At 46.5% G+C, this 12,818-nt stretch overlaps 1 protein-coding gene across 1 annotated transcript in view; it reads left to right on the plus strand.

Annotated features, from left to right (window-relative positions):
* Pik3ap1 (phosphoinositide-3-kinase adaptor protein 1) overlaps positions 1-12,818 on the plus strand; it is a 116,140-nt gene that overhangs the window by 60,870 nt on the left and 42,452 nt on the right. The window contains exons 7-8 of the mRNA XM_041661832.1: positions 154-350; positions 3,026-3,215. Of these exons, the coding sequence (XP_041517766.1) occupies positions 154-350; positions 3,026-3,215 (387 nt within the window). The remainder of the gene's footprint in view (positions 1-153; positions 351-3,025; positions 3,216-12,818) is intronic.

Raw genomic sequence — 12,818 nt, forward strand, 5'->3', positions numbered from 1 at the left:
ATCTGGGACTGGAGTTAGAGATAGTTATGACCCACTATGTGGGTGTCAGGAATCAAGCCCGGGGCCTTCTGGGAAAGCAGCCTCTGGGAACAAAGGTATCCTATGCCTTCCCTCTTACCCTTCAGTTAAAGTCTCCCTGATGCCTTTCTTTAGATCAGAGGGATGAAGAGCTGCCCACCCTATTGCATTTTGCTGCAAAGTATGGATTGAAGAACCTTACGGCCCTGTTACTCACCTGTCCAGGGGCTCTCCAGGCATATAGTGTGGCCAACAGGCATGGCCACTATCCCAACACCATTGCCGAGAAACACGGCTTCAGGGACCTGCGCCAGTTCATCGACGAGTATGTGGTAAGGTCAAGGGGAGAAAGGCCCTGCGATAGGTCATGTACTGGTGTCTTTTCATCAAAGACACTGATGGGTCTTTGTCTCTAACACGTCCTTGTGTGTCTTTCTGGCCGTGGGCAGTTTTTATGGGCCTGAGTTCAAATTCCTGTACCTACTTGGTAGTCATGTGAGACTTGGGGCATATCACAAGTTCTCTCTCTTTTCTCTCTAATTTACTCTTATTCTTGTGTACGAGTGTTTCTGCTGTGTGTATCTATACATACTGTATGCATGCCTGGTGCCCCCAGAAGAGCACATCAGATGCCCTGCAACTGGAGTTGTTTCTTGTTGTGGCTGCCATGTAGGTCCTGGGAATAGAACCCAGGTCCTCTGCAGGAGCAGCAAGTGCTCATAACCATTGAGTCATCTTTCCAGCCCCCTTCTCCCATTTCTTAATATGCGGAAGGAAAGATCCTAAGAGGTCTGTTCATAGAGTTGTTTTAGACTAAAAGGAACTAGCATATGCAAAACACTGAGGCCATTTCCAAAATATCAACGGGAACGTTCATGTCTATTCAAGGCTGATGCTGAGCCCTCTCCCCACCTGCCTCCAGGTTCTGTGGTGGATGTCCCTAGCTGCCTTGCCCACCTTTGGGCCCAGGTAAACTGTGTTAGAATTGATTCCTTCCTTGGTGAAGCCCATAATAAGGCTCTATCCTGAGGAAGCATCCAAGTAGCCAACTTTGAGACCTCATCTCCTGCTAGTACCCAGTTTCTCTCTGAGCCTCTGCTTGGATCTGAACTTAAGGCAGTTGGATACACCAGACTTCTTGGCAACTCACCCTTGGTTGCCGACTTCCGAGTCCTGCTCTGAGTTCAATCCTGTGCCATGCCTGGTGTTATTTTGTCCATGATTGCCTCCATTGTCTTGGAGGAAACAGTTCTTCACTCCACTACCTTCGGGTGTTCCTCCTTCTTTTCCAACTTACCAGGGGCACCTAAGACTATCTCATCTGGCTGTGAACACCAAAATAAGCAGCCAGACTAATGTGGTCTTGCTTGCTACCTCCAGACACAAGTGAGTCTGACATCACTTCAGACACTTAACTCTATTTCTATTTGATAGAAAATCTACAAGGCAGTGATGCCAAGGAACATACAGGGGCTTCCAATGTTTTGGGGGATTTGTAGGTGTTTCAAGCAATCAGAATAGTTTAAGTCTTTGTTTGGGTCCTCATTGGCATAAATGGGCACAGAGACACTCATAACCTTCTTTAAGACTTTACTTCAGACTCTCAAATGTGCCGAACACAGTATGCCATTTTTTGTGTTCATAATTTTTGGCAAGGCCACTCTGTGTTCAGGGTAGTAACCAAGTTACTGGGCTCATTTCATCAGCAAATGCCCTGTCTCACGTAACTTTCGCCCCGCTCCCTTCAAGTTGAAGGGACTAAGACCTTCGTCTTATAAACGAGGATGGAGAAAGCCAAGGTGAATGTGCCTAGAGGCTCACACTGGAAAAGGTAGAGGTAAGATTTGAACCTAGTGCAGTGCTGCTCTGACTCGCATTTCTTGTGTCATCTTGGCTCCTAGCGAAGTCACCTTCCACCAATGCCTCTTTCGCCTCGACACCAAAGGCTGTCCCTTCATGATGCTCATGGAGTGTCAGATTTTGTTTGTTTGTTTGCTTGTTTGTTTATTTATTTGCCATATGCTATCCCTAGAGTCCCCACCACTAAGAACCTGTTTCTTAGTTCATTGGGTTCTCACCAGGAGAATAACACACTATCAGCCAAAAGTGACCTCTGTCAGCTGGTGCTGATGAGGAGGGTTTCTGTGGTTTGAGGCTGAGGTAAGGATTGTGACACACTACCATGTCTGGCCAGGAACAGTTGTTCAGAGGTTGCAGGGAAGTCAGCCTCAAACCCTCTGGAGGCAGAGGGACGGGGAAGCCTTTCTGATGTCAGCGCCCTTTATGTGAGGGCAGCTGTCTTTGGGGACATCTCGAATGTTGAAACTGGGGGAGGAAACCCTAGAAGTTGTCAGACACTTGGATAAACCTTCCCGAAGGACAGGGATGGGGACATCCCCCTGGGACCCCTGGCTGCACAAGTCTGGGAACATCTCAACTTAGCCCTACCAAACCACGGTGCGTCTGTGTGGCTCTGGGTGTCATTTGTTTCCCCCTGAGCCCTCACAGGGATATGGTAAAAGGATCAAAACGGAGATTGTAATACCTTACAGGTGTTACAAGGTGTAATATCTTATACCTTGCAGGGAAGACCAGGTTTTCTGAGCTTTGTTTTTTTCATCTGTGAACAAGGGAGAGTAGCGTGCCTTCCAAGTGACAATGGGTACAGAAGTGTGCCCGCTGTTGAGTCTGATTCTTACTAGATACTCATGAGGGTGCAGTGTTTACATGTGTATGTCCTCTCGAACCAGGATGTAAATTCTTAACTCTGTGATTAGCGTCTGAGGAAGATACAGAGATCAGAACAAGCAGGGTTAGGCAAATAGGAGAAGAGGGCCTGCTGCCTGGCTCCACAGAGCTCCCTGTCAGGTGGGGAATGCCGACACCCACAAGCAGTTGTAACCCTGACCCATGATTACTCCCTTCGCCCACCTCAAGCCCACTTGGGGCCTGAGTCTTCCAGACTATCTGGGAACGTCGTGTGCACCGAGCTCATCTTCCCTTGCAGGAGACAGTGGACATGCTGAAGAGTCACATTAAAGAGGAGCTGATGCATGGCGAGGAGGCTGACGACGTGTACGAGTCCATGGCCCACCTGTCCACAGACCTGCTCATGAAATGTTCCCTCAACCCTGGCTGTGACGAGGAGCTGTATGAGTCCATGGCTGCCTTTGCCCCAGCAGCCACAGAAGACCTCTGTAAGTAGCTCAGCCTAGTTCTGCTTCTCATCCTGTTGCTCAGAAATGGCTTTCTTCTTTCTAGTCTGAAGGGGGAAAGCCCCTGATTACCTCTGCAACCACCACCGTGAAGATCCCGTGTTGCAACAACATCAGGGCCGCAGTCATGTTTCATAACCAGCAGAGCCCTTCTCCCAGCTTCCTCTACCGCTTGCCTGGAAGTCACTAGTTTTGACAACATGGTCTTCCGATCAAGAAGCTCTTGGCCCCATTAGTCTGGATGGGCCCTTTTTATAACAAGCATTTTACAATGCCCCTACCCACTTTCCTATCTGACATGCAATTCATGTATAACATGACCTGCTCACACATGAAGCTCTCCTGCTTTGTTACACTGTCCTAATTGAGTTGTAAAAGAGGAGTGAGTGGAAAAGACACGCTTAGACATGTCTCCCTAAAAAGACATAGAAAAGACATGCTTAGGCATGCCTGCATGTAAAGACCTAGAAAAGACACGCTTAGGCATGCCTGCATGTAAAGGCATAGAAAAGACATGTTTAGGCATGTCTCCCTATAAAGAGATAGAAAAGACACGCTTAGGCATGCCTGCATGTAAAGACATAGAAAAGACACGCTTAGGCATGCCTGCATGTAAAGACATATGAAATATCCCTCCCTGTGCAGGTAGCCACACTCAGAGCCACCGCCAAGGGTCTTCAGAGCAGCCTTTAGGGGATGGTTGCCACCATTCAGAGTCACTGATCTAAATGAGATTGGATTTCAGCGCTGAGGCTGGTGGGGAGGAGGTGGGCACAGCTGCATGGCCACCCTGAGACTTCTTGAGGCGTTACTGTCGTGTACTATGGAGCGCTAAGCACTCTGAAATCTGCTCAGGACTTAGCGCTCTTTCCCTCTGGGTCTACTTAATAGATTCAAGAAAGACAAGTTAAATATCCACCAACAGGCTGGCTTCCTGATTAGCGGGATTTCTGGGAGGGCTAAGCTACCCTTTCCGGACCTGCAAGGGAGAAAGCCTGGCTTTCCCATGCATGAGCTTATGGAAAAGGCACCATGAGGAGTCCTTTGAGTAGGAGGCCCAGGCTGACTGGGAGCCAGAGGTGGTGTGAAGTCCCCTCCTAGCACCTTTGGGGAGAAGTATGCCTGCAGACTCTTCACAGATGAGCCAAGGCTATGGCAGCTTGTAAAGTCCCTTTGGGTCAGGAAGTTCTGGATGTCACAGACCCAGGGAGGCTACCAGGAGGGAGGCAGGGTGTAAGATGTGACTGCTATTTGGGTGGGGAATGAATTGATCAGAGTTTTAATTTGCCAGATCATATAATCTCTGAGGTTTTGGACTGTGGCCATGATTAGGTTTGTTTTTCTCTGTTGTCCAGTTTAACCCGAGAATGATCTCTTCCCTGCTGGTTCACAAGATGCAGCAACTCGGGCCTGGGAAGAATCATTTTACCGACAGTGACTGCCCGGGTGAGAGAGCAGTTCGGTCCCCAAAGAAACAGGATAGAGGGCAAGCAGATCCATCTCAGATGCTGGGGCAGCACTAGCATGGTGATGGCCGTGGATTCACCCTCCCTACCTGTAGACCAGCAGTTTATCTCTGTTGTCCCACCCACTCATCCTCTGCCGTGATGGATAGAACCGTTTCTACTGTATAGGGAGGGAACCAAAGGCTCTGAGAGTTGGTAACATTCTTAAGTCTATCAAGGGAAAACCGGTTCAGGAATCCAAGTCTTCTGGTTCCTAGAGCAAAGTCTGTCTGCCCACCACACTAGCAAAGGGACCTCCTCGTCTGTCCTTCTGGGGGTGCACTTACTGTCCTTGGGGTGGACTCTCCTCAGGAACAGCTTCTGTATGTCTAAATGCAGGATTTACCAGGGCTTACCTTCACTGTCATTTGTAATGGTAAATCTTAAATGCTGAAAAGCAATATTTGGGGAATTCACTCACTACTTAGGCATTTCACTGGCTCCCAGGATGGTACCACAGAGTACAAGGCTTTAGGCCAGTTACCTTGGAGAGCCCATGAGTGTGGTTGGGACAAATCTGCCCCTTTAATTGCTTAGGTTTGGGAAAGGGTGAATGAATACCTCTCCACCAAAGGGAACCCCAAATAACCACGGGGCAGTTCCAGTGTTTAATCAAGGGGAGGTGGGAGGAAGTGCCAGGGGTCTGAGCTGGAGATTATGGCTCTGTTCCACTCCCTTCTTTCACACACACACACACACACACACACACACACACACACACACACACACACAGAGTCTTCGGTTTAGATATGCTGCCACCAGGTGGTAACTTCACATCTCTGTTTACAGGCCTTCAGTTTTTCTTCTTTTTAACTGGAGTCTTAAACCATCAACTTAACTTGCACCCTTTTCTGTGTAAGAACTCCCTTTGTTAAGGATAAGCAAGATGCATCACAGGATAAAATCAAGGCACCCTTGTGTTATGTGTTTTCACTACCCCCTAATTCTCTTGCTTGGTTCTTGTGCCTCTATCCTTGCCTTTGAGGCTGAATTATGGTTCTCATGGTGCTTTGATGGGAGTCAGTCTTTCTTGTTTTCAGCTTCACCCAGTCTCTGGTCTGGAGACCTGGTGAGCTGGTGCCTGGAAGCCCTCATCCAGTCTGTTTCCAGGGTAACCTGCTGCTTATAGCTTTGTTTATTACATATTGCAGAGACTCAGCTTTCCCACAAGAGAATGGAGTAAAGCACATTACACTGCTAGGAACCACAGACTCACAGGAGGTGATGAAATCCTAGAGAACCCCCTGTTGCCTTAGAATAACTTTTAACCCCTGACCTTTCTGGGACCTGCCCCAGTCAAGGTTTGCATATGGCAGTGCACCCCTGGTTTGGCCCCAACTATCTTGCTGGAGCAACTCCCTAGTAACTGGGATCTTGTGGCAAATCATCTCCAGTCTGTAATTTCTTTTACATGAGTTTTTGAGTTTACCATCACTTCTAAGAGTCAGGTTCCTTCTGATCTGGGGACACAGCTGGGCACTGAGAAGGACCCTGCACCCAGGCCTGCAGGTCTTGCTCTAAACAAAACTGCCAAGTTATTGGTGGGCTTCTGAGACATGCCTCACACTCCACCAGCACTGTCTTCTCTCAGGAGTCTCCTGCAGCTGCAGAAGCTCTGTCTTTCCCTTGCTGACCTGTTTGAGACGATTCTGGGGAGCAGACCCTGGAACTACTACAGGAACATTAGTTCTGGGTACAAGGTCAGATGTGTACTACCTAGGGGTCAGGTCAGGACTCTCTCCTCTTCTTGATCTCCTAGTGCTTGGGGGGAAAGCACAGGGTCAAACGTTTTAAGGTTAATAAGATAAAATTCTCTCCCATCGGCAGTCGGCTTTGCTCCCCTTAAGACCCACACAGTTTACAGACTATGTTTCCCTTGGGGCGCTGCACACCGATCACCACAAGCCCTCATTGATTATGTCTCTCTGGTTATGAGGCCCTGGCTTTGATAGGAAGAGTGACTTACTGCTTTGTGTCATTCCCAGCACCCGGCGCTCAGCCAGTAGAGAGCCTGGAAAATAAGATGTGAGCCTGGACTTTGGGGCAGTTCAAATGTAGTTTAGTTTGTCCACATCCTAATGCTGTGTCCTTGGTTTTTGTCTTTTGTCTTGACAGATGTAGTGAGATATCGATCAGGTTGCTGCTGAGTGTGAGACCTCCAGGGGGTCATAACTCCCTGGCTGCTTCAGGCTGCCTTTTATTTCATGTCGACATACATTATACTAGCTCTACTGCCTAAACGGCATACCTTTTTCTCTGCTGCAGCGATGCCTAGACTCCTTCACAAAGGCCAGGCTCCATCACATCAATCACATCACATACTTATTTCTTTTTATTCATGCATTTTTCACCTACTCACCCATTCAACAAATTCTTATCAAATCTGTCCGGTGTATAAGTGACCTGGTGCCAGGTGACAAACAGCCAATGAGTAAATTGTCATGATCCCTGCCTTCCAGAGTCTACATGCCACAGACCCCACCACAAGCACATTCTATGGATCTGCTCCCATATGACAGGGCTGCTTTGATCTATTGTAGAATAATCTTTTTGTACACAGTGGAAGATGTGTCTTTGCTGAGGTGCCTTCTTATTGGTTTAATAAAAAGCTAAATAGCCATAAGCTAGGTAGGAAGTATAGGCAGGACAGCCAGACCCAGAGGATGCTGGGAAGAAGGGCAGAGTCAGGAGACATCATGAGACACAGAGGAGGCAAGATGGGAAGTCTGTACATGAGGTGAATGAGCCTTGGGGCAGCACATAGGTTAATAGAAATGTGTTCATTTAAGTCATAAGAGCTAGCTAAAAACAAGCCTGAACTATCAGCTGAGCATTTATAATTAATATCAAGTCTCTGTGTGGTTGTTTGGAGAGCAGCTGGTGGGACAGAGCTAATAGGCAGTCTAGATGGAAAACTCCGCCTATGTTGTTCACCCTGCATAAAGCCACAGATGGGACTAGTCAAACCCCTCCATCCTAGCTAGGTCCAGATGGGACCAGCTTGATTTCAGGTTATCTTCAGGTCTTATCATATGCTTCTTGCTCCGAGACTCTGTGTTTGGTCCCCAAAGATACTTGCTGCGGGTAGAGGTGGGGTCTTGTTGGCCTTTAGGGTTGGAGAGCCGTTCTAGAATAGTCTTTTGGTAGCTGGTGTTTTCTGGGCTTTATGTTGCATTTGCATTAGCGTCTAACCTGGATGGAATGAGTGTCCCCTGGACAAAGTGACCTTGACTAAAGTTCTGTTCTAAAGGGAGCATCACACAGGTTTCTTTGGGAATTTGTGCCTGCTCTTGATTCGTTCCCTGATTAAGTGACTGCTGGAATGTTTTGCCATCTTTAGTGCAAGCTTACATTCTAGAAATATATCCTTGAAGCTTGGCTCCATAGCATATGTTGTGAGCCTACAGCCGCGCTTCCAGAAGGAGACTGTGACCCAGTGTGCTGTGAGCCTACAGCCCCCTTTCCAGAAGGAGACTGCAACCCAGTGCTGCTTTCTTTTGTTTTTCTTCTGCTGAGATGAAAGAACTTTGCACTTTTCCTTTCCAAACATTTCAGTTTATTTTTAACCGGCAGGTGGTGAAGGTTAAGTGCTCAGAGTCTGAATTACAAGCCTTGAACATCCAGGCATGCAGGCCTCTTTTGTTCTTGTGCTTCACAAAATCCCCGTTGTCTGCAAACAGAGTCCCTTTGACCAAAGAATTCTCTGTGTTTTGGTCACTTCAGTCTGCCCACCTGGCTTCTGGATACAAAGTTTTCAGATTTACACTTGGGGTCTTACCACTTGTGATTGCCAAACATCTAGGTACCTTTAACAATTACAAATATAGTACCTGTCACCTGCCTAGCCTTATTGCTAATGTAGGCACAGCAAATCATGTCTTATAAACAATGTACACTAGTGTTGGTTGGTCACTGTGGGTCCCTTCCTTCCCCTCTGTCCATGAGCCACCCGACCATAAGGGCAAAGGGAGCAGAAGGGGCAAGTGAGGCCTTGTGCAGCCTGTGTGTGGCAGAAATAGCCTTCTGAGAGATTGCTTCAGTGTTACAGCTCAGCTTCAGAGTGAGGAGAGATAGAAAGGCTGGGGACCATGGCTGGGCATCACCTAATTTTCATAAACAGCATGCTGATCCTATCATAAGACTCCATATATGGCTGCAGGGTCCTGCTGCGAAGCTCCTAGTATGATGTCTGGTTACCATATGGGCAACATGGGGGAAAGCAATTTCAGCAATGGTGGTGATCTGTTGCCAGAACTGAATAAGGCAGGGGACCAGCGTCAAAATACAATGTAGCATAATCAGTGGAGCTAAAGGGTTGGAGCCAGGAAGACAAGGGGTTAATGAGCAGGTGAAGTGCTCAAAGCAGGTCTTTGTGAAGTTTTTGGAGGGTATTGACATTTGTTTCGACAACATTTGATTCCTTTACACAGAAGCAGCATTCTTTCCCCAGGACCAAGCAGGTCCCCCCATGTTCTGCAGTTATTAGATCCAGTGCTCTTCTGTTTTGGAGCCCGACCCCAGCAAGAGAGGTTATCTGTTGCTGGAGGGATTCAAGGGTGCCAGTCATGGATGTCATGGCCTGATCGAGCTTGTCTCTAATTTCTCAGGCCAGATGATGCATCTGGACAATGGCCGCTGGTGCAGCCCCGGCAGATTGGAGGGAGATGGCAAGTCCCGTTCCTACCAGTAAAGGGAGAAATATCTCCTGTCTTTGTCTGGTTCCTAGCGACAGTGCTGTCTCCTCCTCTTCATATAGACAGACCTGTGGAATAATCAGAACAGAAGGCAGTGGTGTGCAGCCTAAGCCAGTAACAGTTTGACTGACAGCGCACCAGTGATCTGTTGGGGTGGGCTTAGGAGAGTGGTCCAAGAGGGAAACGTCATGAAGGTCTGGGCAGGTGTCACCTCTCCTGAGGTATCACCCAGGTATCTGTAGGTACTACAGAGAATAAGGGGTGGGTGCCAGAGGTGCCAAAGAAGCAGTGAGAGGCATCTGGATGTGTGGCGGATGGGAGGAAATCAGCGACGCATTGAATGCATCAGCTCCAGAACACTCTTGAGAACACTGCTGACTTTATTTCTTCCTCCCATTTGTTTGTCCTGTAGAACAATGTTATAGTGTGTTAAGACAGGCTTAGATGCAGGTAAGAGCTTTGAGAAATGTGAATGTCAACAACAGGTATCTAGAAAAGGGGAGGCCACCTTGATAGTACTTGCCCACTGTCACCCCTGTCCGACAGTGGTCATGCCCAGGTCAAAAATGTGTATCACACAAATGTGGATGTGGCAGTACCCTCACTGTCATTATCAGTTAGAAAAATGGATTTTTTTTTCTTGTTTTTCGAGACAGGCTTTCTCTATAGCTTTGAAGCCTGTCCTGGAACTAGCTCTTGTAGACCAAGCTGGCCTCAAACTCACAGAGATCCACCTGCCTCTGCCTCCTGAGTGCTGGGATTAAAGGCGTGCGCCACCACTGCCTGACCTTTTATTTAATTAATTTATTTTTATTTATTTTCTCTTTTGTTGATCAAAATGACCCCGAGTAAACTCCTCTGCTAGCCAGTAAGTGTGCAGTGGCATCCTCCATAAGTATCTACACCCTTAAGACATGGGTCTGTCTGATGGAAAGGGAAGCAGACAAACTCATCTAGAGTGCTAATGCTGGCATTTGGGTATACCAGAAACTGTATGGGCTTTTGGCATCCCTCTAGTGGGCAATACCATTCTCTTTCTATTATCTGATTCCCCCCATATGTTTCCCTCACATAAAACCTCCAGAACATAGTATTAGGGAGGGTGGGGGTAGCTGAAGCATTGGTATTTGCAGGGTAAGGACAAGTCATAAGGATGACAGAAAAGGGAGGTGGGGCAGCTTTGTCGGTCCATGGCCATGAGAGCGTGGATGTCATTCTGGGTGCTCTGATTGTGAGTCCTTGGGCATCTGTGTCGGTTTTTCTTTTCTTCCATGATCGATAGGCGCACCATCTTTCTGACTACAGGGATCATGTCGGACATTGTGGACCAGTATCCAAACAGGGCAGGATTGGTCCTGTGGGAAGACACAAGCAAATCCCCTCCCAACTGTTAACAAAGGGTCGGACCCCTTCCAACACCCGTCAAGTGGATCTTTCCACAGGACCAAGTTGGGTGGTATGTGTGCTGGACTGCTCCAGCTACAGACAACAAGAAAAGTTTTAACTCTAACACAGCAAAACTATATACAACAAGAACATTTATCAAGTAAGAAATACATTCACAATGTCCAGGCCATTAGTATTTGGCAAATTTAGAGAAAATAATATCTATCTTATCTTGGTGAGTCCAAAGTTTTGTACCTATTTACTTTCTTTCTTTTTTTAATAAATATTTATTTATTATGTATACAATATTTTGTCTGTGTGTATGCCTGCAGGCCAGAAGAGGGCACCAGACTCCATTACAGATGGTTGTGAGCCACCATGTGGCTGCTGGGAATTGAACTCAGGACCTTTGGAAGACCAGGCAGTGCTCTTAACCTCTGAGTCATCTCTCCAGCCCCCCTATTTACTTTCTATCATGACTAAGGGAAACTGTAATTATAACGTTCTATCTTCAACCCCATCAAAGACCTGAGAAGGATTTAATATTACCTAAGTAAACAGGAAGTGTAGAACAAGCAACTTTTAAAACTATGAGAAATGACAGAAACAGCTGGCTGCCTGGACAGTTACCCAAGTTTACGCTGCAATGTTGGGACATCCATCTTTGGCCTACAGGCCTAGAATATCTGACAGACTTTTCTGTGAAGCAGAAATTTTGAAGGACTATCCCATCTTGTCTTAGGAAAATTCAGCAGTCTTATTTCTGTATGTCCTGTTTGTTTAATTTGTATAGTATACTATCAGAAGTTGAGGCAAGGGCAATTTCTTGTCTAAATGGCTAGCTTTTGCCACAAAGAAAGTAAACTTCATATGGAGATCCCCAATGCCCATCATCCTTTTTGAAACAGATTGGTACTGTCAGGAGAAAATATGTCTCACTGTCATGTTCTTTAAACATATATTCTACACATATTTGAAGTGTTTGATGATCACCTATCTATCTAAAATATATCTCAGTATGTCCTTGAAAACATACATAATATGGCTATAAGTTTGGTTGTTATAGATGGCTTACTATTAACCTGTATTTCTTTATTATCCTAAATAGTTTTCAACAACTAGCACTTTACATTTTTAAATGAGCTGCATAGGTATAATACCTTAAACAAGAATATAAACATATATACATAATAACAAAAATAACCTTAAATTTCTATCAGTATATAAAAACCCACACCAAGGTAAAATATGTGAGACTACTGGTTGTTCAGAAGTAGACTCAACAGTCCACTCTTTCATCCCATCATTTCTGCATTATATCCCCTTTTCCCTTCAGAAGAGATTCCTGAATCTAATCTCCTTTGTTTAGCTTTCTCCCTGACCATGACCAGTAACAATTTGTAACCAACCCCCTAAATGATGACAATCATTCATAACCCACTAAATGATCAAAAGCCACTTTTTCTACCTTTGGGGAATGTGGACATTGGGTCTTTGTCATCTGGGGCCAATGAAGGCTTGTCAGGGAAAAGAAGATAAAGGTAGGAGGAATATTGCGGCTTGGGGAGTAATTTCTGCCTTATTAGGTCAATTGCCTTTTCCAGGGTGGCTAAATCATTCACAGGGCAATCTTCAGAGCTCTCCTCCTCGGAGTCTTCCCCCTTTTCCTGTTATCCCTTTCTTTCCAATGAGGTATCCTCATTTGGGCCTTCCCCGTTGTCTCCCTGTCCTTTTCTTTTAAAGGGGCATTCTTGGATTTGGGGTTTTCTTTGTGGACATTGCCTGCTTGTGGCTATCACAGGGAGGAAGGGGAGGGACAAAAGACAACCTTTCTGCATTTCTTTTTCATGAGCCAGATAGGCGACCTGGTCCAAACATCAGGGCCCAGGGTATGAATTGAAGCACCTCTTTCCAGAATTCTTTTGGGGGATTTTAAGTCCTCTTGAGGTTAGTAAGGCTCTAAGAGAACAGTTTTGGAGATCCCCCTGGGACAATGTTGA

The sequence above is a fragment of the Microtus oregoni genome, unplaced genomic scaffold, assembly GCF_018167655.1.
Source record: "Microtus oregoni isolate MIOR12 unplaced genomic scaffold, Mior012 000012F_ref0000307, whole genome shotgun sequence".
NCBI lineage: Eukaryota > Metazoa > Chordata > Mammalia > Rodentia > Cricetidae > Microtus > Microtus oregoni.